The following is a 26,904-nucleotide window of genomic DNA, read 5'->3' as shown; positions in this document are numbered from 1 at the left end:
GTTCGACCCAAGCGCGTCATACTTGTATCGTCATCATAAATAATGAAACAAAACTTAAATATCAAACAAGTATTGTGTCCTCTTCTGGATTATATCTTACTCTGTGCCCCAAAGACAACACCCTCCATCCACTTTGCGATAATGGCATTGCACTCCTCAGGCTTTTGCCACAGAACCCAATGCGTACCATCAACCTCGGCCTGTGTTAGATCCCGGATGTACTTTGACATATTCTGTGATAGTTCCGGGCGGAGGGCCGCGTCGTTTGTGGCTCTGATGAAAAGGACCGGAATGTCGAGTTTGAGCCCGATGAGCTCAAGGTCCTCTTTATAATTCTGTTCGCGGGTGCGATACCAGTTCACTAAGTACCAGCGTTAGGATACCTGTTCCTGTCTTCGGCATAAGCATTGGAAGCAATTTAAACTCACGTGGGCCGTGCATTCCACTCCGAGAGTATTCCTCGACGTAGTAATTTAGCTCCTGTTAAAGCGGTTAATATAATGTTGATGAAATGGCTGTCAAAGAGATATTGGTATACCTCTTCGCTCATAACTCGCGAGGGTTGTAGCTCATGCAACTTGTCCAACAGTGCCCCTTTTGTGACGTCAAACCCGAATTCTCCCTTTGGAGTCCTCCCTCCGAATAACGCGATCAGGAATTGACGGATGTCCCTCTTGTCTTTAATAACTTTCTCGAGTTCTCCACTCACGAACTGGAGTTGATAACCGAAAAACGGAATGCGAGTTGCTACTAGCTTGTCCAGGGGAACAAACTCCCGGTGAGGAGGGCCATACGGGGTACATACGGAAAAGATATGTGTGACGAAACCCGGGCAATGGAGCGCAATACGATAAACGACAAAACCACCCCTGAAGTAGAGCCGCATTAGAGGCGATGAATCGCTAGTTAGGTTGAACCCCAAAATTCCCAGAACATGGGCGCTGGAGATGCTTCCGGATGAACGAACCAATCATGGCCACCAAGGATGATCTTGGATGTGCCCAGCTGCCGTGCGAGCTCTTTCATATCAGCTGCACATTGCTTGAATGCGTACCGAGGGGCGGATTCCGATGTGAAATCGGGAGCTTCCTGGAATGCGGTGTTAGTCCTGACATCATTCGAGTTTGAGTAATAACGACATAAAGAGCAAGACACTTACTGTTCTCCCATACCCAAGACAATCTGGGGCAACAACCCGAAGGCCCATATTTAACAGAGCTGGGATCTGGTATCTCCATCCCATTGAAAGATCAGGAAAGCCATGGATCTAGATCCCGGAACGGTCAGGTTTTGAGATCAAATGGGCAGCAAAGAAAGCAATCTCTGCTAGAAGCTTTCTTGACTTCTAGAGTGGCCGATGGATTGAAATAAAGCTATGAGCAGCAGTGACTAGGGTTTCTCTAAGGCGAACGGACCAGAAAAACAGTTGCCCGGTAGTCTCCGTTTGGAGGGACCCCGAGAAGATAGCCTGTATAGTGAACAATTCGTTAGAATAAAATTCATGAACAACTAATGAATGAAATGTAGCTTGATGATACGTTGGCGAGAGACGGGTGAAAGCATCATATAATCACATATAAAGAAGATACCTCTCGTATACAGAGGGTTGCTACCTACCATATCGAGTGCCGTTGACAAAAGTGGAACATTTTTGGATCCGCGGGTCGTTCCAGACGTCTATCTTGTCTGCTGTCATGATGGAGGTTGTATGTTTTGGGGGGCCGAAGCCGTTGTCCAAGTTAAAGGGACGTCAACTTGTGTGTATACAAGAGTGTTCAGCTTCGGATGGAGACTACATTGTGGCAGAACCGCGAGCAAGGCGCCCTTATGTATAGCGGGTCTGTTGCCAGGGTCCGGGGTTGCTGCACTGGTGAACGTGTTTTGACGAGTACCCGACTGAAAGCTTAGTCAAACCGAGGTTCAGCTCACGTGGCTTGAAGCGCAGACTTGCCCGCTTCCTTGGAATCCATTATCTGTCCATCCAGAATAAAGTACAATCTCGATGTTAACTGCTAAAATTTGCATTATCAACATAAATACGCTCGGAACATACAAATTGTTTCCACATTGCTTAGATGCGTGATTAGCGGGAACGGAATCAGCATGCACCCAAGTGGTGCAAACGAACGCCGTCAAAAGTTCATTGGAAGCAAAGTTTGGCCGACAACAGCTCAAGCTGGAATGCTGGCGATGTGGGGAATGGCAAGACAGGAGTCCGGGTGCATGTTAGATGGATAGCAGTGCGACTTGTGGGAAAGGCCTTCAGGAATGTGAGAATCAGGAGAGGGTAAAATCAGGGCCAACCTAGTATATCACAGTATCTTCTTTGTCTTCCAAGACAACCTCCCCCGAGTCATCTTCATTGGGTCTCGCATGAGCTGTTTCCTCATTCCGGTCAGGAGGAACAGGAATATCATTAGTAGTGGTTTGCTTTTGGGCCTCTGAAGCTTCTTGATGATCATTAGTATCGGAACCCACCGTGTCCGGCTTTGGGCCATTGTTAGCAATTGACTCCGTCGGATCCGCGGTGCTTCTTGACTCAACTGCGGGAGGTAACTCTGCCGCTTCTTTATCCGGTTGCGATCCTTCGGTTTCTCTGCGATTCCGGCGTTCGAAGTCTTCCACTTCCTTTGCGATCATAGCTTCTGCATCTTCTACCTGCGAGTCGATGATGTCCTTTTCTTCTGGCCGAAGCTGCCAAGGTTTGTAGTACTAAGCATGGTGTTAGCAAAATTCATACTGTATTGGCTTTCGATACAAGGGCAAGGGAACAAACCAGGGTTGGTGTCGACTTAGTCTTCAGAGAGCGGGCCATCGCCCGCAGATTTGAATGGCGAACTCGCAACTGCGCATTATTCTTAGCACATGCCATGAAAGCAGCGAAAGAAGAACAAACCCACTTACCGACTCTCTCTCATATACCACTTGATCCCTTCTTCTCCGAGCCATTAGCTCCTCGCGCCGTTTCCTATATTGTTCATCATACTCTTCATCCTGCTGTTTCAGCTTGGCCTGTTGCTTTCGCTCAATGTCGGCGCGCCGCTTCTGTGTGGCTGTCAATGAGCTTTGTGAAAGCGTCCCGAGCAATGCGCCAAATAACCTCTGACCACGCTTGCGCTCTTCCTCCCGTCCAGTTTTTTGGCGACCCTTTTCCTTTCCGTCATCGACAGATGTCCTCGGTACGACGGGTGAAACCTGCGAAGTATCGTCCGCCGTGGACTGTGCTTGACTCGTACTAACTCGACGGCGCTTAGTATTGTTATCTTCTTGAGAAGGGAACTGTCGCCGTTTCAAAGTGGCATCGGGACTCGATGGTTCCGGATCAGGCAATGCGACAGCTGACGCGATCGATCTAGATATCGGAGGCTTCAGCCCAAATCCTAGAATCCTGGATATTGCGTGCACTTACCCTTCAGCCATGACTTGTGGGCCGCCTTTAGATGGATAGTTATCGTTCCAACAATGCAAAAAACAGCTAACTACTCCGGTGTGCAGCAGGAGGAACTAATATTGTTCTCGACGGCCTCTCCTTTGGGACCACCGTTCCAAATCGCTGGTAGCCGTGCTTGGCCTACCTATTCAAGTACTTGGCGGAGGAATAGATTTTCCTTGTCCCGGGAAGTTTTCTTGGGGCGGGATACCGCTTTAGCACTGGACCTGGAGCAAGCACCAGAGACAATGCCGGTTTATCTCTTGCCAAATGCCAGCCGTCCGATGTTCTGCCATCTTCACCAGTTGGAGAATTGGTCTACACCGACAGATATTTCACGGGGAAGGACTTACACGAACGCCGACAGCTTCTATCTTGATTTGCTTGCTGTTCATGATAATTATCTACTATATCAGGGGAATGCTGCAGTTCATGAGATTGATGCACGTTCACAAGCCAAAGATCTAGTGCTCATGAAAGCCTTGCTTCATCAATTTACTAATCGACATGTCTGTGAGGGACCTTTTGTTATGCAATTAACGAATATGCATTCAAGCAACTTTCCTGTTGATGAAGATTGGAACATCAACTATATTATTGATCTTGAATGGGCATGTTCTTTGCTATTAGAAAACCTGCGGCCTCCATTTTGGTTGACAGGGACGGGTGTTGATGAAATCGAGGGCCGAGAAGAATATGAACAGTTCGTGGTGTGCTATGATTGAGAATACACACATGCTGCTATATTGCAAAAGAAGACTCTACTCCCGGACTGTACACATGAAAACAGCTTTAAAGGACGGCCACTACTGGTATTTGAGTGCATTGCAGACTCCGAAAAGTTTATTCAACCATTTCAGGGAGCACCTTGAGCCAATGTTTGATGAAGTGCCAAAAATGATAGCTCGAGACGGGATATCCCTGTTCTGGCGCCCTGAAATGACCTTATGCGTGAAATCAAAGCTGGATGAATATGCTCAATACCTTGAAGAGGTCCAAGGTATCTTTACTAATAATTAAAGCAGGCGGATGCAGTTCTTGTGGCCACAGCTATTGAGATGGCGGAAGTTCTAGAAACGCAGCTATGTAGTTAACATGACAAGATCCCAAGATGCTTCTGAATATTTCTACTCTCGCCTTTCTTGTACGCCGCTCATCATGACCACTGCTGCTCATCTGTTGAGCAGCTATGGGATCTTCGGTCATCCGAGCACTAAATGCCTCACCCGGCCTTTCTTCTGCAGGCGCAGGTCGGCTGCCATGTTGCAAAGCCAATGCTGTCCGTACCTAACCTCCTCGATCCTGCGTTCCGTGTCTGTTGGACCTCAATTCCTTCAATCCCGGGATTCGGCCTTCCAATTTTCCGGGACAGCAGTAGAATGTCACGTGATTACGTCGGTTGTGCAGAATTCCCGCCACCAGGATTTGGTTAAATACTCCGTAGAAACAACGCGAAAGCTAGGGCGTTGACAATCACCTCCTCTATTCTCGCCGCGCAATCTTAGTTGAAACGGGAAAATCAACTCTGAATCACAATGTCTCGCCATCATCCCGATCTCGTAATGTGCCGCAAGCAGACCGGCATCTCTATCGGCCGCCTCTGTGACAAATGCGACGGCAAATGTCCCGTTTGCGACTCCTACGTCCGGCCCACGACTCTCGTCCGCGTCTGTGACGAATGTTCCTTCGGAAACTACCAAAATAAGTGCATCGTGTGCGGAGGCGAGGGAATCAGTGATGCCTTCTACTGCTTTGAGTGTACGAGGCTGGAAAAAGACCGAGACGGGTGTCCGAAGATTATAAACCTGGGAAGTTCGAGGACAGACTTGTTCTTCCAGAGGAAGCAGCATCGATCGACGGCGATGTGACCTGACGCCTCCTCCCGTTTGCTCATTTAAGCCTGTGGCGGCCGGGCTTCTATCAATCGAACTACACGCATCGTCGAAAACGGGAAAGAGGAAAGGTCTTAACAGTTTGGTTTACACCGAAGATACTCCGTGCCTCCTGTTCCAAATCTCAAATGGAGATGAAGAGAAATTATGAAAGATCTAACTCTGAAGGGTGGGATAGAGCTATCTATGGGTGAGACATAGAAACACTATAGGGAAAGCACTATCGAAAACGGGTGAAATTTGCGCTTCTTCGATCACCTTATCACGATCACCGCCCCGGTCTCCTTGGTCTTGCAAAACCTCTCTGAGGCCCATCTTCTTTTCGGGGACTGATTTCTTCCTCCAATCGTGTCTGGGTGATTTCGTCAGGGGAAGATGCCTCAATCTGTCGTTATGGGTATATCAGTACGCGTTGTGAGCGGGGTTTTATTTTCAACGGCTTTGGCACCAACCTTATGCGAGATTGTCAGACCCTGTGCCTCAGCCACCTTCAACGTTCCTCTGCGACAGCTAGCGTAGAGCATACGTTCCTTGATAGCCGACGTCGAAGGACAAGTATAAACGAAGACCAGCGCGGATGTGGTGGGATACCGGTAGAACGTGTACTGGGGTTTCGAGTCTGGTATTAGGCTAGAGAGTGATCCGGGAGAAACGTTTGATTCGGTGGAGAGAAGCGTGAGGGTTTCATTAGGAATATCAATACCCTTTTAAATCGGTTTAGCGAATATACGTAGCACACTAGATTGTGTTTTAGCACAATGGAACGGAAAAGCAGCCTTACCAATAAAACGGCTCCTCCTTCATCATTTTCCAGTTTCTGCAGCGCTTCCTTGACCCCATCCCCAAGCGGAAAGGGGACACCCTTGAGATCGGCCGCCCCTCCGGCGCCAACAGTGCCCCCAATTCCGATATCTCTTCTCATTGACATGCTCCTCGCCTCGTTCTCGGCCCGCCTGATGGCATCAAGCGCCCTTTCCTTCTCTCCCATGACATCCTGCCTCCTGCTTTCCGCATCATCTTCATCCGCCGCCGTCCCATTTCCATTGCCACCCCTGGAGGCCTTCTTATCTGCCTCCCGTTCCTTCCAGGCAGCTTCGCTCAAAATCTCTTCCTCTTCGACCGCGAAAACAGTGTCGAAGAACTTCTCAGAGCCCAATTCACGAACTACAGTAGCACGGGTACTTGCAAAAATTGTTTTGGCACGGACCCCGCTATTTGAGGGAATGTAAGTAAGCGCAACCAGCTGCGATTCTATGGGATCCTCATGCTGGAACCGGCGGAGGAGAAGGTATATCGGGGTTTTAGGTTGGAGAGTATCTTTGAGGAATGGAAGGGATTCGAAGAATGGCTTATCATCAAGGGCATCGTTGGCATTAAATGCGAAGGAGATAGGAGATAGAGGAACGAGCTGTTCGCTCTCGATTGTTATGGGAAGGCAGAAGAGGGAGGACGGGGAGGAGAGAAAGGCCTTGAAGGCATCATGGAGCTCGGCGGAGGCTGGATACCGGTTAGCACAGGAGACCGAATGTATCTTTGGTTGATTGGCTACCTGTTATTCCTGACTGCATCTTGACAAGATATACTTGATGTTGAAGATCGGATTCTCCTCTTCTCCAGCAGTTCTGGTCGAGATCGAGGGGTCAAACGGCCGGCTTGTGACGCGTTTCACCAACCCCCCAGCTTCCCTTGAGCCGCCCCAACGTCACGCCAGACGCTAGTTTGCTGTGCTACGTTCGCCCTTCCAACATCATCTACATTCAGTCATAGATTTCATCTATCGGAATTTTCAAGAAAGGCCATTGAAAGCGGTTCATCTACCGTGTCGCTAAGTCAATGTATGTACATACATACACATCACACGCTTTTTGTACCCAAGAAGCAACCAAGTCTATCAGGTGTATGTCACAAGAGTGTCGTCCAAGATTTGCAAGAAATGCGAGATGCAAGCCGCTCGAACACCTTGAAAATGTTTAAAAGAAAGAGTAAAAGGGAAATCAAGAAACACTAGAAAAAAGAAAAAAGGAAAAAAAAGGGAAAAGTCGGTATATATACATGACCGGAAAAAATTGATATGGATATGTCTATTTCCCGAATCTTTGTTTTGTCAAGAGTGGGATAAGACGGCCGGATTGGAGGATCCCAAAGCGCTCCGCTGGACCTGCAGGTGAGCCTCTGATGCCGCAGTCCGCGCCATCTTCAACGAGAGCGATTGTTCTGTTCGATTTCGTTTATTCCTCATATTTTCCACCGACGATGGGAAGGGTGGATTTTTCCATCTTTTCCCTCAGGAACTCATACACCGTGAATGTGACAGCCTGGCCGGGTGCAACTCTCATAACTCGTGGTGTGATACCCTTATAAAAGGCTCTAGCACCTTCTTGTTTGAACATATCACTGGAGATCGACACGATGCGTGACATGGCCGACTGTCCGGGCTGACTTGGCGTGCGCTGCAACCGCGTCTTGATCGTGTCAATGGGCGCGTTGGAGAACGGACCCATTGCACCAGAAATAAGACCGATAACCATGGTCTGGTAGGATGGAAGTTCCGTATACTGGGGTTGCCATTCTTGCAACAGCTTCTTCATCTCCGTGTACGCGGTGAAATTGGCCGCCTGGTTGGTACCCTGTCGGAGAGCAGTGAGCGACACACCACGATAGAGAGCGCCGAAACCTTCTTCCCTCAAAACCACCAACAGAGCATGCGGAGCACTGCGATACTTGGGAGTATCCAAGGGATCAGCCAAACTGTGGCTTTGGGCTTGGAGACGAATCTTGATGACTTCCATAGGCGTGACGACAGCTACGGCTTCAGTGACACCCGCAGCAAGACCGGCTAGATAGATTCAAAAGTCAAGGTAAGAATCTGGTCGGCCACCAAAAAAGAATTCTCTAGGTGATCCAACATACCAAGCATGTTGCGAGAGCTGCTCAATTTTCCTGTCTCCTTATCTGCAAGCATTTGCTTGTACCACCCATAGGAAGTGAATCGGATAGCCATCTTGGGGATAATTCCACTCAACACAGCACCGAGGCCCTTGTACAAACCGAGAACGGTTTCCCTTCGCACAATTTCTTGCCCGGTTGCGATGAACCCACGGGGTTTAACCTGCAGATACCACGTTACTTTCCAGATCGTCGAGAACGGATTTCACGCCGCGAATACTCACTCCCGGTGCGCGGGATTTTTTCGAAAGCTGCATTCGAACTTTCACGGTATCTAAGGAATGTCAGTCGATTCACCGGCAGAATTGCAAGCCAAAACAGAAGGGCGCATACCTAAAGGATGACACACTAAGGCCTCCATCATTCCCGCTCCACCACCAGCTACCGGGACGTTAATATTTACCGCAAACGTTCCCAGACAACACATTTCTCCTTACCAACCAAGTTCACTGCAGCGGAGGCAGGTTTCGCGTTCCTATCTTTTGAAGCCATTTTCCTTGGTATCTATCTTTCAACGTCTTTAAAGTCGAATTAAAAGAGCAAGCCCAAGCGCCGCCGATGACCTTTTATGAGTGGAGAGGAACAGAAGTTAAAATGAAAGACAGCTTAAGCAAAAACCAATACAGCACCGATCGGTCAATATGACTTGCAAAATGAGTCAAGACAAGGAGTGCGTCTGTGCCGAGGGTGGTGGGAAAGCGATCTTTTTGAATAAATTACTGCAACGGCTACCCGAAACGCCCCGGCTCCAGTTCAAAAAAAAAAGTACCAGAGAAACTTTGGGAAAGCGCCCCGAGTGCGGAATTAGGAAAAGGCTGGGAAAATGTGAATCCTTGGCTCTCAGTGGCGGGATCTAGCAATAGCAAGCTCCAAAGATTTCGTCAGTGACCCAGGCGCAGACGCCAGAGCTTTTTATCAGATCTGGATGAGCGGAAGAAATCTTCCCCACATCGTTTCCGGCTAGGGTAGGCAAAGCGGAAAAGTGGGATGTTGCAGTTTGAAAAAGCGCACAAAGTCAAAATGAAACAGCAGCAGGAAATCCATGTAATTTGTTTAAAGGGTACGGAGTAGAGCAATGATGATTTTACTGGGAGGCAGGAACCGGTTCAGTTCATGGCTATTGGTAGGACAAGCAGAAGGTAGCTATCGACTAATCTTACGTATCATCCATGGTTCTGAAAAACAACGGAGACAAGTCCGAGGCTCATGTTCGTTTTCGCAAGGCCGGAAAGCCAGCACTCTGCCACATGCCAGTTGAACCCTGATGCCAAAAGTATATAAAGACCCCGTGCTCCCAATGGTTCCCAGCCAGTAGTTGGGTCAAGAGCATGTGAGATACAATCATATGATCAAGCTTTCGCAGCTTGATTTTTATATACACTCATGGTTGCTCCGTACATTTTTTTTTTCACATGCTGGCAGTCCTCCCACCAGTTCCTCTGTACCTGAAAAAAAGCCACTCCCGCCAATATTCAAGGCAGATGGATCGGGCTAAGGCGGGCGATAATCATGTTGCTTGCGGGGTTGCCGGCCAAGTCCGGGAGTTTTCGGGGCCGAGAGGCCTACAACTAAGCCTACTTGTTCCACCCTTCCTGTTCCTTCTCCCTTTATTTATATGAAGAGGTACTTTATGGATATGCCGAGGATGTGAGCGCGAGTCCGAACCCTGCGGGCCGGTGGATTATATCAGCAAAACGCCAAGAGGGTGATTTTACCCGCTGAAAATTACGTCATCTTGCTAGAACGCCGGGTGACGCGATTCCTCGAAAGCCACCGACGGCCTCGGACGGTGTGGAAGGATTGCAAAAGAAATGCGAGGGGAGACGCTCGATTTCTGCAATCCAGCTGTCATCCTTGGATTAGTTCAATGTCCTTTTTTATTTGAGGAGCATGTTTCTCCGATTTAAACCGCGCCTCAAAACGGTCTGCCGCAGATACCCCTGCTTGCCCCTGTCAGCAACGGTGTACAGAGGACAGAGTACGAGGAGCAGAGCCCTTTTTTGAAAATGCACGCTCTTTTCCATCATTTTTGCGCAGTCGGATTGGGTTATTTGAAATTGTTTGGAGACACCCTTGCAGCTTCTCCAGGGGCAGACTGACTAGGTAATACTGTTACGTTGTCGATGTGCCCTGACAGGGCTGCCGTTTTTCGCGCAATGTGTCCTTTGATGTCTGTCTTACGGCACCTAAGGTATATAGAATACTACTTTGATCAAGCAATCCTTTCTCCACGAAAACCTGCAATAGCTCCTAGTGCACCCATCCAACCCTTGATAAGAATAACCAATGCCGGTCCTTGGTAATGCTATGAAAATGGAGAACTTATACATGGTCGCCAACAGCTATCGATGTTTTATATAGTCTCTCCTCAGTACGGACACGCAATAGCTTTGGTCAAAATATGCTTGTATTTGATCTTCCCTATACTGTCTTGCGAGTCGCGGATCATGTCTGTACATACCATACCGCTTAGAATCGCTCTTTGAACTCGAGATTCCAGACAGAATGGCTCATTTCCTTTGGTTTCCGAATCTCACTCGGTGCAACCAGATGCACTTAGTATCACAATTATGACAATCCCAGGAATGTAACAGCGGTCAGTTTCTGATTGGAAGGTTGGTGCTCTGACCATGCGCATGGATGCCGGGCCGACTTCGTGAGGTCGGACAATCTAAATTCCGAAAGAGCTTGCGGATATTCTAATTTCCGGCCCGCCGGCGGAGCCGCCCGCCTGTTCGGCCCATTATCTTATCTGATCCGATCTTTCGGTGTTGCGGAATTTCGTCCAACGTCCTATCGTTTGACAAAAGTCAATGCGTGAACGTGAAGGGACATATGTCGTGGGACTTCTCCTTTCATTGTGTCAGTTTTCACTCGAAGAGCTTCGGCTTCGGTTATTCGACTGGGAATACCGAGCTTGTGCTCGAGAAACGATGGCTATGTCTCGGCACGATTCCGCATCCCAGGCCCGAACGGGCTTGGTCCGAATGAGCGCTATAGGACTTAAATTTTGGCGTTGCCTTCTCACATTTCAAGGTGAGAAATGATGGTTGAAGCCATTGTTTGCATGTTTCCCCGTGGATGATTGCGGTGTCGCCGCTTTCCGAAAGCCTTCGTGCAAGGCCAACAAGGATTTCTGCCAGTCTTGAGAGGTGTCCCCACCCGCTAGTCAGTGAACTAGGCCGGCAACTGGACCACGGAGTGCGGAGTATGAAATTGTGAAAGCACAACAGAACTCATCAGTCTTGTCGCGGTAAAATCCTATTTTGCTGCAGCGGATGATGACATTGATGTCAATGTTGGTTGCATGAGCACGGTGCTTTCTATTCCTCGAGTCGAGCTGGAGCAGAAAATATCCTTCCTTTATGCCTTCTGGAATTGGTTAAATGATAAATGGATTCCTAGCGAATTTTTTGAGTTTTATGAAATATAGGAGCTCAGCTTCCAACAAGAGCTGTTAGAGACTATAGCATTTACTATGGAAAGTCAGGCTACCAATTATCAAGCCAATTCGGAGAAGCAGGCACCGCCCTCGAGTATCATAGGCGCTTTCATCCTTCGACAATATCTCCTGATAGGTATTGGAATTTCTTGCCTGCTGGCCTACTTTTTCCCAAACGTTGCTAAACACGGAGGAATTATACATGCGGAATACTCCATTTTATACGGTGCCGTTGCGATAATCTTCTTGATTAGCGGCTTGAGCATTGCGAAAGAAAAGCTCATCTTACAACTGCTCAACTACAGAGTGCACATCCTCGTCCAGGGAATATCCTTTTTAGTTGTTCCGGCCATCATGGTTGCATTTGTTCAACTAATCTACACAAGTGACCACGGCCGTCGAATCGATGAGGCAGTTTTGGCTGGATATATTCTCGTGGGTTGCTTACCAACCACTATTTCCTCTAACGTGGCGATGACGAGGGAGGCTGGAGGTGACGATGCCGTGGCACTGATGGAAGTCTTAGTGGCAAACATGCTGGGACCATTTGTCACACCTGGTTGGACCGTGACTTTGCTCCCTAAATCGCCCAGCTTTGATCTCTGGAGGCATGCTGATTCGGACCTCGATTCGCTGTATCGTCAAGTTTTCCAATCATTGGGTCTAAGCGTGTTGATTCCCTTGGTCCTGGGGCAGGTGATTCGCTGGACATGGCCCCAACAAGCGAAGCATGTAGTAGAGACGTTTCACTTTTCCAAAATCTCTGGGTGCTGCTTGATTCTTCTGACATGGTGAGTTACACGATTGTCTACGTGGAATCTCTCCCTAACATCAAGGCTTCAAGGACGGGTTTCTCTACCTGCTTCGCAACACAAGCGCTCGAGTCACTGACCAAAGAATCCATTATATTGGTTGTGTTCTTTAACATCGGTCTATACTTATTTCTGACTGCGATATGTTATTTTCTCTGTTGGCCTCCAACTTTCTTGATGTCAAACCGTTTTATCAGTCGTATATTCCGTCGGCTACCTCCCGTCGAAACTATCGCGGTTTGTTTCTGCGGCCCAGCGAAGACAATTGGCCTTGGTATCCCCATGCTCTACGCGATGTACAAATCGAATGACGTCTCTCTGAACGCGAGGATGTCCGTCCCAGTAATTTTATATACGACAGAGCAAATCTTTTCTGCCCACTTTATGGTTCATTTATTTCGAGCATGGCTGAGAAAACTGCGTAAAAAGGAGGAAACTTCGAGCAGGAATGTCGAACTTGCTGTGGTTATGTTGTGACGAATCCTTTGCCGACTTAAACGGTTAACCGGTGATAATGAAAGTCGCGAAGACGCGCCGCCCCTTCAGCAACCTACAACTGAATAATGGGCGGTTTTAGGGTTTCAATGCTGTTCACTGGAGCTCTCTAGCCCTGTAAAAGCCCCTCTGTCCATGGGTTTACTTTGAACCCTGTGTCAAAAATCTTGCATTTCGGCATAAGAATGGAGTACTTTGGATATTAGACTTATGAGGGTTTACAAGGCCTCCTGGAAGCCAACGTCCAAGCTCATCTGAAAAATCCTCCGTACTTTAGAGGCGATAGTTATTCTTCGCAGGCCTCGGAGACCTCATCCAGTCTTACTTTTACATAATCGCGAGAATGCCCGCCATCTTTAGGTACTATGAACAGTCCCATCGACATTCAGTCCGGCGCACGTATATACGGCTCACTCCCTCAGTAGAGACTTTCAGGCATATGGCTAAGTTTTTAGGGACCGTAGACTACCCAAACCCGAGTCTATAAGATAATATGGCTCAATCTCTGGTTTTGACATTACCAGGTACTTGCCAGCAAGCGCCTCAACACAGGAAGTGAAGCCCTATCTACATACATAATACACAACTCGGAGATAGATATTGATTGTAAGATAAATCAAACATGTTCATACGCAGAATCACGACCCATCCTTTATATGTAACTAACCTTAACGCCCATGCCTACAGTCCCCCGAACTTTCTGCCACCCCACGCCAGTCAGGCGGCGGATCCGTTCACGTATATCAGGGCGCCCCAAAGCCATTATCACCCCCATAATTAGCAGAATCGCTCGAAGAAAGAACATCGGGCTAGATGACATTGATTTGGCCATACGCTTTAGGAATGCAATGAGTAAATTGCCCAAGTGCCGGACTTGTCTTAGGGCACCCGGTTTCGGCTTCTTGGATTTCTTGACTTGTTTCGACGGCTCCGGCGAGCGCGAAGATGATTTGATGGATGATTTCGTGCCGCGGGTAGTTTTAAGACTGCCATTTGGATTGGACCGCTCGATGCCGTAATCGACTTCGCTGCTTACTCTCCTATGGCCGTTTGTTGAGCTCTGATGGGCAGACTTTGCAGCGGCGGCGGCTTCAGCTGCTCGCTGTTGCTGCTCTTCCAATATCTTTCTTGCTTCCTCCTCTTCTTCTTGCTGCTTGCGTAACCGCTCCAATTCTTCTTCCTTTTCCTTTTGGAGCTCTGCAGCCCGCTCTGCATCACGTTCCTTGGCTTCTTGTAAGCCATCTAGCGTTTGGAGAAATGTCTCTTTTCTCTCATCATCGAGAACTTCACTTAGATTTATGAATTCTCTGGCATATTCCCATTCACCGTTCCGGGGAAGAACATGAAGAGTGAATAACTCTAGTAATCTCACGCGGATCGTCAAGTCCTTTGGAGTATCTGCACCCCTAGAGGATGCTATTCTTTGCTTCCGCCTCGTGGGGGAGTGATTCTGAATATGAGCCGCAATATCCAAGTCCGGAACACCGTATGAAGCTAAGTAGTTTTCGAGACGCTCTTGGTTGAGAGTTTGGGTCGGAGAATGGGTGAGTAAGAGGGTGGCTCTAAGGGATTTGTCCGGTTAATACCTCAAAAACACCTTCAATAAAGCTTGAAAGGGCTATAGTCGATACGCACAAGTTATAGACAACATCTGCATCCACAGAGCCTTCTCTGCCATTATACCCAACCTGAACAACTGTATCCCAGATCTCGCCATCACGAACTTTGGAAGCCAATGTTTTCCATTCCTTCTGGCCAATTTGTCTCTTTCCTTCTTCAGGGCCCAAATTCACAATGGAACTTAGAAGGGTGATGTAGAGGTTCCACACTTTGATTTTCAAGTTGCTTGACGCCGAAGCAACTGGTGCAACAGCGACCCCGTTGCCATTTGTCTGCTGCTGGTGTGACTCGTTTGAGGGGGAAGGAGTCACCAATGGCTCGATTACGGACAGCGATTCTTGCAATCTACGGGTAAGGAAAAGCTGCGAAGCTTGCTTGTAGGTTTGCTGGAGCTGTTTGTTGAAAGATCGCGACTGGGATGGTGCTGATGTGGAGAGCAATTGGGATTGCGCCGGAGAGGGTGTTCCATCGTCCGACATCGTGCTTAGGTATATTTTCTTGACGGCTGTAAGGATTGGAATCTCACGAGAAATTTTGTATGCTGGAGTTTGGGCAGATGTCAACAGTAGTTGAGGCCGGCCTTTGGAAATGCGAGCTCCAGCAACGAAGCCGACCGCCTGTTATCCTCGGCTCAAAAGTCGCACGTCACGGGACGGAGCTAGATCGGCCATGGCGCTAGTACTTAACTAGGTTAAACTAGCAAAACTAGCTGAGTCAGATGCCCCACAAATACTATCACGTGTTAGGGCCTCATTATGCAACCGGCCGTCTTGATGCAGGAGGGCTTGGAAAGGCCGCTGGACCTCAAGAGGACCAAAGTATCAGGCTTTGGATATTGGTACAAAAGGGTATCCTCTACGGAATACGCTCTAGCAATTTGATATTGCGCTTTTGGCTTCCTCTAGTGTATAACCCCCTAGAGAAAGAGAAGCAATATCCTTATTCAAAAACACACATCCGTTCCAAATTCCAGAGACTTTGCGAGAGCAACTTTTAGGAAAGCTCCGAATCGTGATGATACTTCTGCAAGCCCGTCGCCTTGATGCCTGCTGCCAAATTAACATAGGGTCCTGGGCGCCCCTGACATCCAATGCTTCCTATCGTCCATCACAGTGATCAGGAAAGCCCCTCTCTGCTTTGGGTTGGAAAGCTTAAGCTTTTACCTAGAAGCTAGCACTGTTCTTCATATCCTTGTCAATTCTTTGCTTCGCGATCGGAAGCCAATATTGCAAGGGACCACAGGACTGGACTATTTTACCACCTGTCAAGCTTCCGCGTTTTGTTCCTGATATACCCTGTTCCCTTGAGACAGCAGTTGAGATCCAGGAAGCTCCTCTTCTAAACTGCCACAGTGGGTACAAGCAGGTTAAAGTTGATGACCGTTTTGTTGTCAACTTCGGTAGGGCAGGCCAACTTTATGCACTTTACAGTTGCCCCATGTCATCGGCAAAATATATTGTTATGGATTTCATCAAAGGTGATACCTTGGCCACTTGGTGAGGACACTTAGGCCGTTATGAGAAATCTAAGATTACCATTGCAATGTTGATGAACTATGCAGCCTCTCCTCACGAAGATTCATTGAGAGTATTGGGACAACCTGTCTTCTACATGGTATGTTCCGGATCTCACAGCCTACGCCCTGCATCAATGGTCCTTCGACTCTAAAATTGCACCGAAGAGGTTCTAGTCCTTCAAACATCTTGAAACAGTTAATACACGTACCGCCCACAAGTCTAATCTTTATCATTGATTATTGTCACATGTTTTCTACAGCTATAACTTGACATCTATGCATGCAGAATTCCAACACAAGAACATTATTATTAGCCAGATTCCTATTGCTGCAAATACAATACCGGCAATACAAAGTGACTTTGAAAGACTGAGGATTAGCTGGATGGTACTCTATCAAAATAAATGAACGAACAGCATATATTTTTGCCGAGCATGACAATGATCGTCCTTCGCCAGAATGACGTTAAAGCCTTCGGCCTTTTGATAGTCAATGACTGGCCTAATTTGCGTACCTTTAGTAAAGAAGATTGCTGGCGCAAGCAAGCGAGTCTTCAAAAGATTTCACTACGCTTGTGCCGGTGAGCGAAAGGGGGAATATGAAAGATAAGTTGTATTATCTGGCCTGGCGATGGCTTTTTGCCTAGAAGGCTACGAGAAACAAGAGCCTTCAGACCACTGGGCATAGTCATTGCATGAAGCCATCTTTGGGAACCATGGCTGGAATCCTTGCGGTCCTCTAATCATCCAACTCGATGATAACATCTCCGCCTCCCATGTTATGTCTTTCATCTTCGCTGCACCAATTTTTGTACAATTAAACTGCTGTGATGGAAAAGGAACAAGCTCCATACTTTGCTATGTGGTTTACTTACTTTATAGTACAGAGTAACAAGTTAACTAGCCCAGTAAATGGTGCTTAGAACATACAAACATGTCATCCTCCTTGACTTGGTCCATGCTTTTTGCAGGCTCAGCCAAACAAAAATTCCCGGATAGCCCCAGTCAAGTTAGCATATCGAATTGCCCCATGAGCTTTAACTTCCGGCGGCTGAGGTCGAGATGACAGAGCACAAGTGGGTGTGGACGCAAACCTATCGTCTTCTCGATGAGCTAGAGGCGCTTATTGAGCCAACGGTTCATGTCATCAATAGAGTTAAAGTTCTCCCTCGTCCCATTAACTCCCCACAAGTTCCCTAGTAGCATTCCCCCTGGATGAGGTATAGGTCCCTTGGAACACATAACAACCGCTCGCTACTTTCAAAACCAATCTGAACTCTCGTGGCTGATAAGTGATCTGTTTATGGAATACATCCCTCGGCCGACTCTGGAAGATCTCGACTTAGCGCGCTGACAATATTCCTGAACGTTCGGCAAATGTTGTCTCAAAGTTACATAGCTATGCTCACAGGCTTATGACATTCTAGTGCCAATCGCCGGTAGTACATATGTACTTATAGTAAATTCGCTCGTGATGACACGTGACTGCCAGCAGACAATGGATGACAATGAGCTATCTGGACGCGACGGTAACTACAAGAAGCAGAATTCTGTGAATAAGAACTTGCTAACCGGCGAACTTGGCCTTTACTTTATCCTCTGCTTTGTTCCTTGTCTTTGTACTCCGTTACCCCTCTATGTGCCCACATCTACTATGTCTCTTTACCTATAGCCTGGATAGAGAATGAGAGCTTATCACAGTTTCTCTTTTATTTAACCTTTTGTTCTCAGGGCAGTCAAAAATGGAAGTGACCAAGTCTTCATTCGGCCAGGCCCTTCCCAGGATTCTAAACGACATAGCTGAGTCCTGTTGTGTGGCTCTGGACCTGGAATTTTCTGGTATCTTTAGCAAGCAAGATCGAAAACCCTCTACGGATGGTTCCTCGGGTGGTGGCAGAACTCTTCAGTCAAGATACGAAGAGGTCAAGGAAGCTGCGGAGAAGTACCAAATTCTCCAAGTCGGGTTAACCTTTATTAGAGAGGATGTGGATAGGGGTCCGGGCAACTTTCTCCTGGCCTGTCACCTGCTACTTTGCTGAATAAAAATAGGAACTTATACCCTTCGTCCGTATAATTTCAATTTGAATCCAATAATCGATCCAAAGTTGGACTTGGAGAGGACATGGACGTGTCAAAGCAGTGGTTTGTCCTATCTTTTGCTGGCTTTTAGAGTGTGAACCTCGCGGTTATAATGCAATACTAAGACAGACATCAAGCGATCGATCTGCTCCTGCGTAGCGGATTTCGCATGGATGCGCCCTTTATAGATGGCGTCCCGTATATATCGAGAGAGGAAGAAGGAATGGCAAAAGCGAGGGTTCGTGACAGACAAAGTCGTCTAGCCGCCATGGATAATATAAACTTCGACAGTCTAGATACAGAGTCTATGGCATTTTTAGAAGAGGCTCGCCGCTTGATCAATGACTGGGTTAGCAAACCTAATGTGAGGTTCACTTTATCCACCCTTGTGCCCAGCTGGGGCTAATAATAGTGAAGAGGAAAGAAGAATACGTTAATATTCCCAGCGCCGAAAAGAGGTCTGCGAATCAGCCTGGAATCAATAACTACCAGAAACGCCTGATTCATCAACTTGTTCGTTCAGAATATCCGGATCTAGTCTCAATTGGCAGGGCTATGTTCGTCCAAATCGTCAAGTACGACAAGAAACGTGAGCTCAATGTACAGGAGGGGCGGATGAGGCAAGTTCGCGAGCGTATCTACAACCAAACGGGCTTTCGGTGGATAGTGGAGGCTATGACCGGCGGCGACTTATCCAGACTCTCCTCCGACTCTGTTGCGGATTCCAGTCGCGACCCTCACGGTCGTAAGCAAAAAGCCTTCGGTCATATCGACTATCTACAGGCGAAGCTGAAGTCAAAGCGACTGGTTCTAGTTGGGCATAATATCTTTACTGATTTGGTAAATTTCTACAAATGCTTCATTGGGGGTCTTCCAGATAAAGTAGAGGAGTTCCTCGGTAATGTCCATGAATTGTTTCCCATGATTGTGGACACGAAATACCTGGCAACCCATGACTGCGGATCAGCCCTTCCATCTTCGGCGCTAGAGGAGCTTGATGAATCGTTGCGTTTCAGGGAGCTTCCTACTTTCAGTGAGTAATGAATTTTTCCGTATGAAGAAGGATTGCTAACTTCTATCCCAAGCTACTGACGCCCAGCACACCAAATATGTCGACGAGAAACCTGTCCACGAAGCTGGCTATGATAGTTTGATGACGGCTCGTGTTTTCCTAAGACTTGCCTCCCAGCTTCACGCGAAGGGTGTTGTCACAGAGGGGGCCTCAGAACAAGCCAGTTGCGACGGAGAAGGCGGTGGAGTATCTTTAGGCACTGGTGACATTTTGGCAAAGGGTCTGGATATACCATCCTCACGCTCCGTTGAAGAAACGCTGGTAATACGCGAACGAGAATGTTCCCAGACGCCGGTCACTGTTACAAGACAACAACCAGTTATTGCTCACGCAACGAAATTCGACATTCTCGCTGATCAGCCGGATGATATATCGGAATATTTGGGCTCGGACGACGATTCTGTTGAAGAGGATTCGTTCCTCACTTCGGGAGGTGATTTAACAATCGATTCCAAAATTAAGCATGGCAAATTGCTACCCCGACTAGACAATGAGTTTTGGAAGGTCTACGGAAATAAACTTCGGATGTTTGGGATTGCAGAGAGGTTTTGCGAGTTGAGGCTTCATGATAAATAAATTTACTTGCTGGGCTAGTAGTTTTCATATAGATTCAAGTCCAGTAAAAATGATTTCAATCTTCCCAGAAGACCCTTTTAGTCTCCACTCACCACTATACCTGTGGTAGTCACATGGGGCAAGTTGTCAAAATGGGTATTGTCAAGATACCGCTCCAGATACTCAGTATCGAGCTACCAGAGTAGCGTCAAGTGCAGATAGTAGGGTGAGCAACCCAACTTCTGCGTCTCGAACAGAAGCTCTACTGGGCAGAGAGCCCCAGATTTAAAATGCCCCATTGCAGCCCGCCACTCCCTTCCATGGCTTTAGCAGAAACACCCCCCAATGAGAGAAGGTACTATGGTATCACTGAGGCGTTTTCATGCCTCTTCAATCTCAGGTAGGGACCAAACCGTCCATAATGAGATGTGAGGCTGTTGAAATGGGAATGTACGCAGTGACTATCTAACAGTACACCTTGGTAAAATCGAAGGTACCGCTAGCGAAAATTGACTGCAATGAAAAACCTTCTCTAGGCACTATAAATGATCAATTGGCTGTGATGTAGAAGAAGCAATTGATGATAAGGATTCGGTGCCATGATGAACATGAAGAGAAAGAGAAGTTTTATTTTTTTTTTTCTTTGAATAAAAAGTCACGAACCCGCCAAGCCTTTACGTCACGTGCATGGAGAGGGAGCCAGGTTTGAGCTAGCTTAATTAGGACTAGCGCGCCAAGACAAGAATTTCGTCTATCAGCAGCGAGAACTTTTGAATCTTCAGTGATGCCAGCGAAAACAGGGAGTGTGCACGGGGAAAAGGGAATTTGCACCATCACGCGAGGAGGATGTCTGCAGGAACAAACAGCGTCAGGCGCGTAGTAACGCTGCTAGGTAATCTTCCAGTTCATGCTTGGATTTTTGGTTCAATTGCAAGCTAACCAGATGGTCTCCAGCGTCTAAACCGACTTTTGACACAGCGATTTGTAAAAGCTGTCAAGAGACCTTGAGTCGCCGCGGATATAGCTCCGCCGCAGCTGCAACAACCACCTCTGCCGCAGACCCTTCCTCAAGCTCTCCAGAACCGCCCTCATCGACGACCTCCACTCCCTCGACAGTCACAAGTCAGTCCAGTTCACAACCCGCGTACACCGTCAGAGCAGGCATCGTTCTCTCGCGTGCTCCTCAAATCACCCGCGACCTCACTCCCTTTGAAAAGTCATTCTACTTCTATCAACGCCGTTTAAACGAGCGCCTTGCGCTTCCCTTTACCAAGTATTTCTATTTTAAGCGTGGAACGCCGGCCGATGTCGAATGGAAACGCAAGTACAAGGAACGTCAAACCGCGGCGAAAGATATCGGCAACTACAATGCCTACTCTAAAGATGCGTGGAACGACGAATTGCTCGTTGGGGCCATTGAATCCGAGCCAGAGCACCAGGTCGAAGCACTAATAGCGGATGCGGAGGGATTTGCGGCTACTGAGGCCGGCGATAGCGGTTCAAAGAAAGAAGAAATCCCAAGACCGCTATCAAGACTCACAGAAGCGGACCAGAAGGGTGATTATAAGAGCTTGGATCGTCTGTTACAGAGAACTCTTTATCTGCTGGTTCAGGCTAAAGAGGGATATTGGAAATTTCCCAGTGTCGTGCTAGAAGGAAAGGAGAATTTGCGAACGGTAAGGGCTTACAGAGGTGGAGGTATAAATTCTTTCGAATCTTGCTAATGGATATTTAACCCATAGGCTGCCGAACGGGGTCTTTTCCAGTCCGCCGGTCCAAATATGAACATGTGGATGATTGGCTACCACCCGATTGGTCACTATGTCTCCAAGAGCAACAAAGCGAAGACGAACCCTGAGAACGGTGTCCAAATACTCGGTGAAAAGACCTTCTTTATGAAGGGGCGCATTATGGCTGGTCAAGCAGATCTGTCAGCCAGTACCCAGGGAATCGCAGACTTCAAGTGGCTGGCAAAGGAAGAAATCCAACAGCACGTGAATCCACACTATTGGAGTGCTATCAAGAATATGCTCGCCGAGAGATAGGCAGGCGAATCTGTAATGTTATTGGGACTCTATGGTTCATATCGTGAGATACGTGTGGTAGGACAAAAGAGACACGAGTACGGAGTAGACAGTGGTATATATCCGTTGGGAAGTGCTATCTCTTTTCTCCTTTTGATTTTATATACTTTGTACAATTAGACTCTTGGAAAAGGTGAAGGTTCTGCAAGCATGTATATTTCTCGTTTCTAAACATAGTCTGGCTGGTCATAGCAGTCATAACTTGGTTTGGCCATATTTCGTCGTTGTCACCACATCCCTGTTGAATTCAATTGCAGGTCTCGACTCCTAACGCCATTTATCCAAGATAGATATAACGCCATTTGAACAACTACAAAAACATAAAAGAAAAGGCCAAGCGATGAAACAATTTTTTACTTCGCTGTGAACTTCTGGCCCTGGATCACTGGCTGTTTCTGCGTACTTTTTGTCGTGCTTAGGCTTTTCCCACACATTGCACATGCTATTATAACTTGTTAGTACTTAGCTTAGGATCAAGGACACAATCCCATAAGAAATCAACAGCATACCATTCTTTGAATACGCGCATCGCTGGCAGTACTTCCTGCCGGACTCAATCTTGGTCTTGCACGCATCGCATGAGCTAGAATATGCGGCATATGGATTTTTTGCTTTGCTACTCAGGAGCTTATTCTGCAAAGGTGGAGGTTAGCAGATCTGCGATCAGATGTATATCCTCCGTACCGGTCCAAATTAAGACATTGCAGGGAGAACATCACTAAGGAATTTCGTACCTTTGTCACTCCTGCATATCCGGATGTGCCTGAAGGCCTCTTGCTATCGCCACCACCTCCGCCGCCACCCAATGTAGACAGCGTTGACCCATAAAACATATCATTCTTGCGTTTCACTGCTGGGGTGGCTAGTTCGGTCTTCTGCAGCTTCTTTTGACATCTTGAACAGACCATGGTGGTGGTCTAGGCAATTTACGATACGACGATTTCGAGTGCAGCGCTATACTGTGCCACTCCTTGTTCAAGGGGGGGTGAAGAGGGCTGAAGAGAGTCAAAGGATAGTATCACTAACACTAGAGAAAGTCGATATTGAGATTTATTGCCTTAAACGAGTTAAAGAAGATGGTTGTTCGCCTGATACGCTTGTGATCCTTCGATGTGAGTTTAATGTTGCTGCTGATTGGTTGTGATCTGCGGTCATTCGCCACCGAAGCTGAGCCAAACCCAACCTCATCCTTTCGCCAAAAAAAAAAGGGGGGGCGGTTAAGGGGGCAAACTGCACCACGTATTTCTCCGGTTGCTGAATCCTGGTCTGACTTCAGGTGAAAGCTACAGGAGCTTTGCGAGAAGTCAACAAAGCTCCTCTAGCGAAATTGAGCCCCCCTGTGCGGACGCGCCGCGCCGCGCCGCGAATGACCTACCAGGAGAATTTCACCTCGTATTGAATCGAGAAGCGAAGTTTCTTCCAGGTTGCCGTACCGGCAAACGTGGCCAATACTCAAGAAAGGACCTAGCTGAGATATCTTCTCCAGTTGATCACCATAGAATCTCGAAGTTATGTCATTCCAAATCCCGGCACGGTATCCCTTGCCTTGTTCACCGAGCCTGGTGTGCCAGGACCGCTTTGACCTTCTCGAAGCAGATGCATGGGATGTGCCATTTTGGAGTATATTGAAAAAGGCTCTCTCGTTGAAGATCACTGACAGCCATGGTTTGATCGATCTCCTGCAGACGATAGATGTCACTCTTCGTGGCTGTGCCACCACTGATCATGGATTCCTCCAGACATTCCTGAGGGGAATGGGTGAGGCGGCTGAGGGGCAATTTTTCAATAGGGTTTGGCCAGTGCTAGTTGAGATAGCACTGGAGATGCCCTCGCTCTTCCCAGAGTTCTCGCTTCCTATTCTCTCCGAGCAACATGACCAAGTAACCCTGTCTAGGCGGCAGGTCGCCTGCCTAGTTGTTCACCAGTTCCTCTGCTCTCTACCATCTCAGCCGTGGCCGACTGATAGCTCTCCAGACTTTCGAATCTGGTATTCGACTGATATCAGGCATCCGAAGGCTGTAGCGGCTTATATATCCTCAGTCTTTACGTACTTTGGGCGCCTCGCGGGATCGAGTCATGGCTCTGACTCCCCATCCCTATTGTCGGCAGAATGGCCAATCATCTTTAGACTGCGAACCCTAGGAGTGCATAAGAGTGCAATACTGCACACCCTACCAATGGGATGTATGCTTCGGCCCATGACGGTGACCTACGAGCCTATCATCTCGACAAACCCGCTTTACTTGGCATCCCTGATGGGGCGTGCATCGTTTCCGCAAATAAGACCGTTGGTTTTGGTCAGAGCGCTACACAAGAAGAGATGCACGTCGGCTCAACGCCAGAATCCTGTCCGATCGTCCTACTCACCCCAACTCTCCAAGACACTCAGATCTTGGTTGTGCAGGGTGCAGAAGCCATGACTGTCGTGGAGGGTTATGGCCGAGAAGCACGGCTCCTGGAAACATCCTACAAGGACTCCTTGCACGGTGTGCATCCGCATACGTGGCAGCGGCGAGTAATGCTGTTCATGGATGCTCTGGAGTTCGACATGTACGATTCGTCAGAGGGAGTGCCAGACTTGCTTCCGGGTCATACGGACAGGGAGCTCCTGAAGGCGTACAACGCATTCAGTTCACAACAGGGAGGCCACACGTATTCGAGGATCGTCACGGGGTTATGGGGTTGTGGCGCGTTCGGTGGCAACAGGGAAATTAAAACAATCCTGCAGTGGTGTGCAGCGTCCTTAGCCGGTGTCAGATTGGAATTCATTTGTTCTGGGGATGCACAGCGGGAGTTTGCGGACCGTTTGAGGGTATTCGCCCAGATGGCATTGGCAAACAAATGGCAGGTCGGACGAGTTCACGATCTCTTACTTAATCTTAAGCCTGATGACGTTAACGCACGGGGCGTGTTTTCCTTCTTGGAGCTGTCATATGTCCAGTCTTAAACTTGCAACCAGCGGAGCCCGATATGCACATAGTTCTCCGTTTTCGTCCAACTACTCCGTATGTGGCTCCTAGGATGCATGGGCACGGACAACCACGTATCCCGCATGACTCGCTTCCATCACAGGCACCACCGTAGCCCAGCATTTTCTTATGAAACGTCCAAGTATCCAAGCCCGCGGAAACTGTCTGGGATGGGCCTGGAATCGACATGCGTTTTAGCTCAGAATCTAGATCGACTAGCAAATTTGCGAGCTGCAAATGATGATAGAGAACGCCCCAGCGGGTTTCTTCGGCTCTGGATATTCTGGAAAAGCTCGAAACCCTTGTCTTCTTTACAACCTCAAAAATTGATCTATTCGGTTACATTAACAATATTTTCTGCAAGTGAGCAGGGGTGCTATCAAGATTTTCAAACGAGCTTCAGCACCGCATGAACCTATTACAAGTCGTAATTTCCGGATTGACTTCAAAATGCAATGAGTTTTCCTCCATTTCCCTCCGGAAGACACTGATTCGTTGGCCTTTTGCTCTACCAATACAGCCTGTGCGGTGTACCATGCAAAAATTCTTATTTCTGGCACGCGGCCCCCAGAAGAATGATAGATTCTGCTCCCTGCATAAGCTGCAGCAATTCAAATAACTTTGTTAATCTGGGAAATTTAGGTCCAAGCGCACAAATTTCAGAGGTGCAAATACCCGTTCCAATTCTCGTTAGACGAAAAGCAAATCATATCCCGTTTGGTGCATCGCATGGGGACCCGTGGCCGGTCAAAAGGCGAATCGCGCTGAAGACGATTTCGCAACGTCTTCCTCTCATCACACATACCATCTCTACCCAAGGAGACCTGGGAGCGAATGCATCTGGCCTGTTTTCCAACACAGACCCCGGGAATGACCTGATAAAACATGCATGACTTAGAGTTGGCATTGCGCCGGGGAGATTCCAAATGCCTGTGATTCCTGCATGAATATCCCGTGTCGTCGACAAAGGAGTTCTTGCTTTTGATAGCCTGCCCCTGGTGTATGCTATTGTGAATTGTGGTGGGGAGAACCTGGGAAGTTGAATGCCGGCACGCGCATTCTTAGAACCGCCTAGGACAAGGTTACAAGCCGCTTGTCTGCTCCCACGTAGCGGTCTAGAGAAGAAGGGATGTGAAAGCTGAAAGTCTCGTTTGTCTGCAGGAGCGGCACGGTACACGAAGAAAGGCAGTAAGGTCCAACCATACAGACTCCAGAGAACTTCAACAGGGCGGTCACAATCCCTTGTATATATCTGGAAAACATTTTAATCCGCACGTATGATGCATTCTTAATTTTTTTTTTTTTTTTTTCCCGGTGGAGGGTGAGATGGTGGTCGATGGTCTATACTTCGATGCTACGCATGCTTGCCGGCAGCGAAGTCGAGAGGCCGAAGACTGGAAGGTTGATCGGGCAAAGCTTGCGAAAAGAGCTGGTCGCCACAGGGGTTTGTTTGTGTGTAAATAGACGGAGAGGCGGTAATCGAAAACCTGGATGGAGGATATGCCCAGCAAGCGGCACAAACTTCCTGCGAAGATAGATAATTTCCTTGCGTTGTTACAAGGAGGTACCTAAGTAAAATCAACGTCGTCAGCACTGAGCGGCGATTTTTCGAGACTGCAGGCAGGCAGATCTAAAACTACTCCCTTCGATCCCACGGCGGGGGATATTCCGCGTGCGCCACCGATTAACGATGTCATGGACATTCTCTACAACAGAAGCTGGCGAGGATTCGCGCGAGGAAAGCCGTTGTGGCAAACCAGAAAAGAGTGTTTTCCAATGCACGTTCGGACGCTCAGTTGGGAAATATTATCGGGATCAAATATGCCCTTTTTCACTCCTCTCCGAGGAGGATCCGATCCACATGGCAAGATACCTACCTAGTCATGGCCAAGGTCCCACGGAGATCACCCCAGAAACTAACTGACTATCCTCGCTCGAGATCAGGGAGAGCTGCGGTGACTATGTATACTTAAGGGCTGTCTCTCATCTCAGC

The 26,904-nt window shown here is 48.0% G+C and overlaps 10 protein-coding genes across 13 annotated transcripts; 4 read left to right on the top strand and 6 right to left on the bottom strand.

The window, feature by feature from the left end:
* Positions 1–76: 76 nt before the first annotated feature.
* D8B26_007810 (uncharacterized protein) lies at positions 77–1,849 on the bottom strand. The gene is made up of 7 exons (XM_003067298.2): positions 1,618–1,849; positions 1,416–1,468; positions 1,160–1,267; positions 968–1,089; positions 539–869; positions 429–480; positions 77–361 (listed from the first exon to the last, which is right to left on the bottom strand). Exons 1-7 carry the CDS (start codon positions 1,694–1,696, stop codon positions 90–92), a joined length of 1,017 nt encoding a protein of 338 aa, XP_003067344.2. The 5' UTR covers positions 1,697–1,849; the 3' UTR covers positions 77–89.
* Positions 1,850–2,039: 190 nt separating this feature from the next.
* On the bottom strand, positions 2,040–3,538 carry D8B26_007809 (uncharacterized protein). The gene is made up of 4 exons (XM_066125646.1): positions 3,410–3,538; positions 2,905–3,352; positions 2,777–2,845; positions 2,040–2,712 (listed from the first exon to the last, which is right to left on the bottom strand). Exons 1-4 carry the CDS (start codon positions 3,418–3,420, stop codon positions 2,305–2,307), a joined length of 936 nt encoding a protein of 311 aa, XP_065981730.1. The 5' UTR covers positions 3,421–3,538; the 3' UTR covers positions 2,040–2,304.
* Positions 3,539–5,086: 1,548 nt separating this feature from the next.
* On the bottom strand, positions 5,087–6,890 carry TWF1_1 (Twinfilin-1; the record flags this gene model as incomplete). Of its 3 annotated transcripts, XM_066125644.1 has the most annotated exons (4): positions 5,135–5,707; positions 5,775–6,026; positions 6,104–6,819; positions 6,872–6,890. In XM_066125644.1, the coding sequence occupies 4 exons, from the start codon at positions 6,888–6,890 to the stop codon at positions 5,591–5,593; spliced, it is 1,104 nt and encodes a 367-aa protein (XP_065981728.1). In that variant the 3' UTR covers positions 5,135–5,590. The 3 variants fall into 3 exon arrangements, with proteins under 3 accessions (XP_003067341.1, XP_065981728.1, XP_065981729.1); XM_003067295.2 differs by having other exon boundaries at positions 5,087–6,026; XM_066125645.1 differs by having other exon boundaries at positions 5,775–6,819.
* Positions 6,891–7,115: 225 nt separating this feature from the next.
* On the bottom strand, positions 7,116–9,403 carry D8B26_007807 (uncharacterized protein). 2 transcript variants are annotated; one of them, XM_003067294.2, is made up of 5 exons: positions 8,706–9,403; positions 8,602–8,649; positions 8,493–8,542; positions 8,233–8,431; positions 7,116–8,158 (listed from the first exon to the last, which is right to left on the bottom strand). In XM_003067294.2, the coding sequence occupies exons 1-5, from the start codon at positions 8,758–8,760 to the stop codon at positions 7,551–7,553; spliced, it is 960 nt and encodes a 319-aa protein (XP_003067340.1). In that variant the 5' UTR covers positions 8,761–9,403; the 3' UTR covers positions 7,116–7,550. The 2 variants fall into 2 exon arrangements, with proteins under 2 accessions (XP_003067340.1, XP_065981727.1); XM_066125643.1 differs by having other exon boundaries at positions 8,602–9,403.
* A 2,343-nt stretch (positions 9,404–11,746) lies between these two features.
* Positions 11,747–12,999, top strand: D8B26_007806 (uncharacterized protein; the record flags this gene model as incomplete). Its single annotated transcript, XM_003067293.2, has 2 exons — positions 11,747–12,501; positions 12,555–12,999. 2 exons carry the CDS (start codon positions 11,747–11,749, stop codon positions 12,997–12,999), a joined length of 1,200 nt encoding a protein of 399 aa, XP_003067339.2.
* A 541-nt stretch (positions 13,000–13,540) lies between these two features.
* On the bottom strand, positions 13,541–15,116 carry D8B26_007805 (uncharacterized protein; the record flags this gene model as incomplete). Its single annotated transcript, XM_003067292.2, has 2 exons — positions 13,541–14,579; positions 14,653–15,116. The coding sequence occupies 2 exons, from the start codon at positions 15,114–15,116 to the stop codon at positions 13,670–13,672; spliced, it is 1,374 nt and encodes a 457-aa protein (XP_003067338.2). The 3' UTR covers positions 13,541–13,669.
* A 2,593-nt stretch (positions 15,117–17,709) lies between these two features.
* D8B26_007804 (uncharacterized protein) lies at positions 17,710–19,949 on the top strand. Its single transcript, XM_003067291.2, has 5 exons — positions 17,710–18,147; positions 18,202–18,294; positions 18,369–18,595; positions 18,649–19,264; positions 19,317–19,949. Exons 1-5 carry the CDS (start codon positions 17,895–17,897, stop codon positions 19,877–19,879), a joined length of 1,752 nt encoding a protein of 583 aa, XP_003067337.1. The 5' UTR covers positions 17,710–17,894; the 3' UTR covers positions 19,880–19,949.
* A 693-nt stretch (positions 19,950–20,642) lies between these two features.
* On the top strand, positions 20,643–22,095 carry MRPL17 (mitochondrial 54S ribosomal protein mL46). Its single transcript, XM_003067290.2, has 3 exons — positions 20,643–20,750; positions 20,813–21,534; positions 21,601–22,095. The coding sequence occupies exons 1-3, from the start codon at positions 20,705–20,707 to the stop codon at positions 21,901–21,903; spliced, it is 1,071 nt and encodes a 356-aa protein (XP_003067336.2). The 5' UTR covers positions 20,643–20,704; the 3' UTR covers positions 21,904–22,095.
* On the bottom strand, positions 22,075–22,989 carry D8B26_007802 (uncharacterized protein). Its single transcript, XM_003067289.2, has 3 exons — positions 22,677–22,989; positions 22,452–22,575; positions 22,075–22,384 (listed from the first exon to the last, which is right to left on the bottom strand). The coding sequence occupies exons 1-3, from the start codon at positions 22,848–22,850 to the stop codon at positions 22,296–22,298; spliced, it is 387 nt and encodes a 128-aa protein (XP_003067335.1). The 5' UTR covers positions 22,851–22,989; the 3' UTR covers positions 22,075–22,295.
* A 1,135-nt stretch (positions 22,990–24,124) lies between these two features.
* On the top strand, positions 24,125–24,889 carry D8B26_007801 (uncharacterized protein; the record flags this gene model as incomplete). The annotated part of the gene is made up of 1 exon (XM_066125642.1): positions 24,125–24,889. One exon carries the CDS (start codon positions 24,125–24,127, stop codon positions 24,887–24,889), a length of 765 nt encoding a protein of 254 aa, XP_065981726.1.
* Positions 24,890–26,904: the final 2,015 nt, after the last annotated feature.

The sequence above is a fragment of the Coccidioides posadasii genome, chromosome 4 (genome assembly GCF_018416015.2).
Source record: "Coccidioides posadasii str. Silveira chromosome 4, complete sequence".
NCBI classification, from domain to species: domain Eukaryota; kingdom Fungi; phylum Ascomycota; class Eurotiomycetes; order Onygenales; family Onygenaceae; genus Coccidioides; species Coccidioides posadasii.
This window is presented reverse-complemented; position numbering and strand designations above follow the sequence as displayed.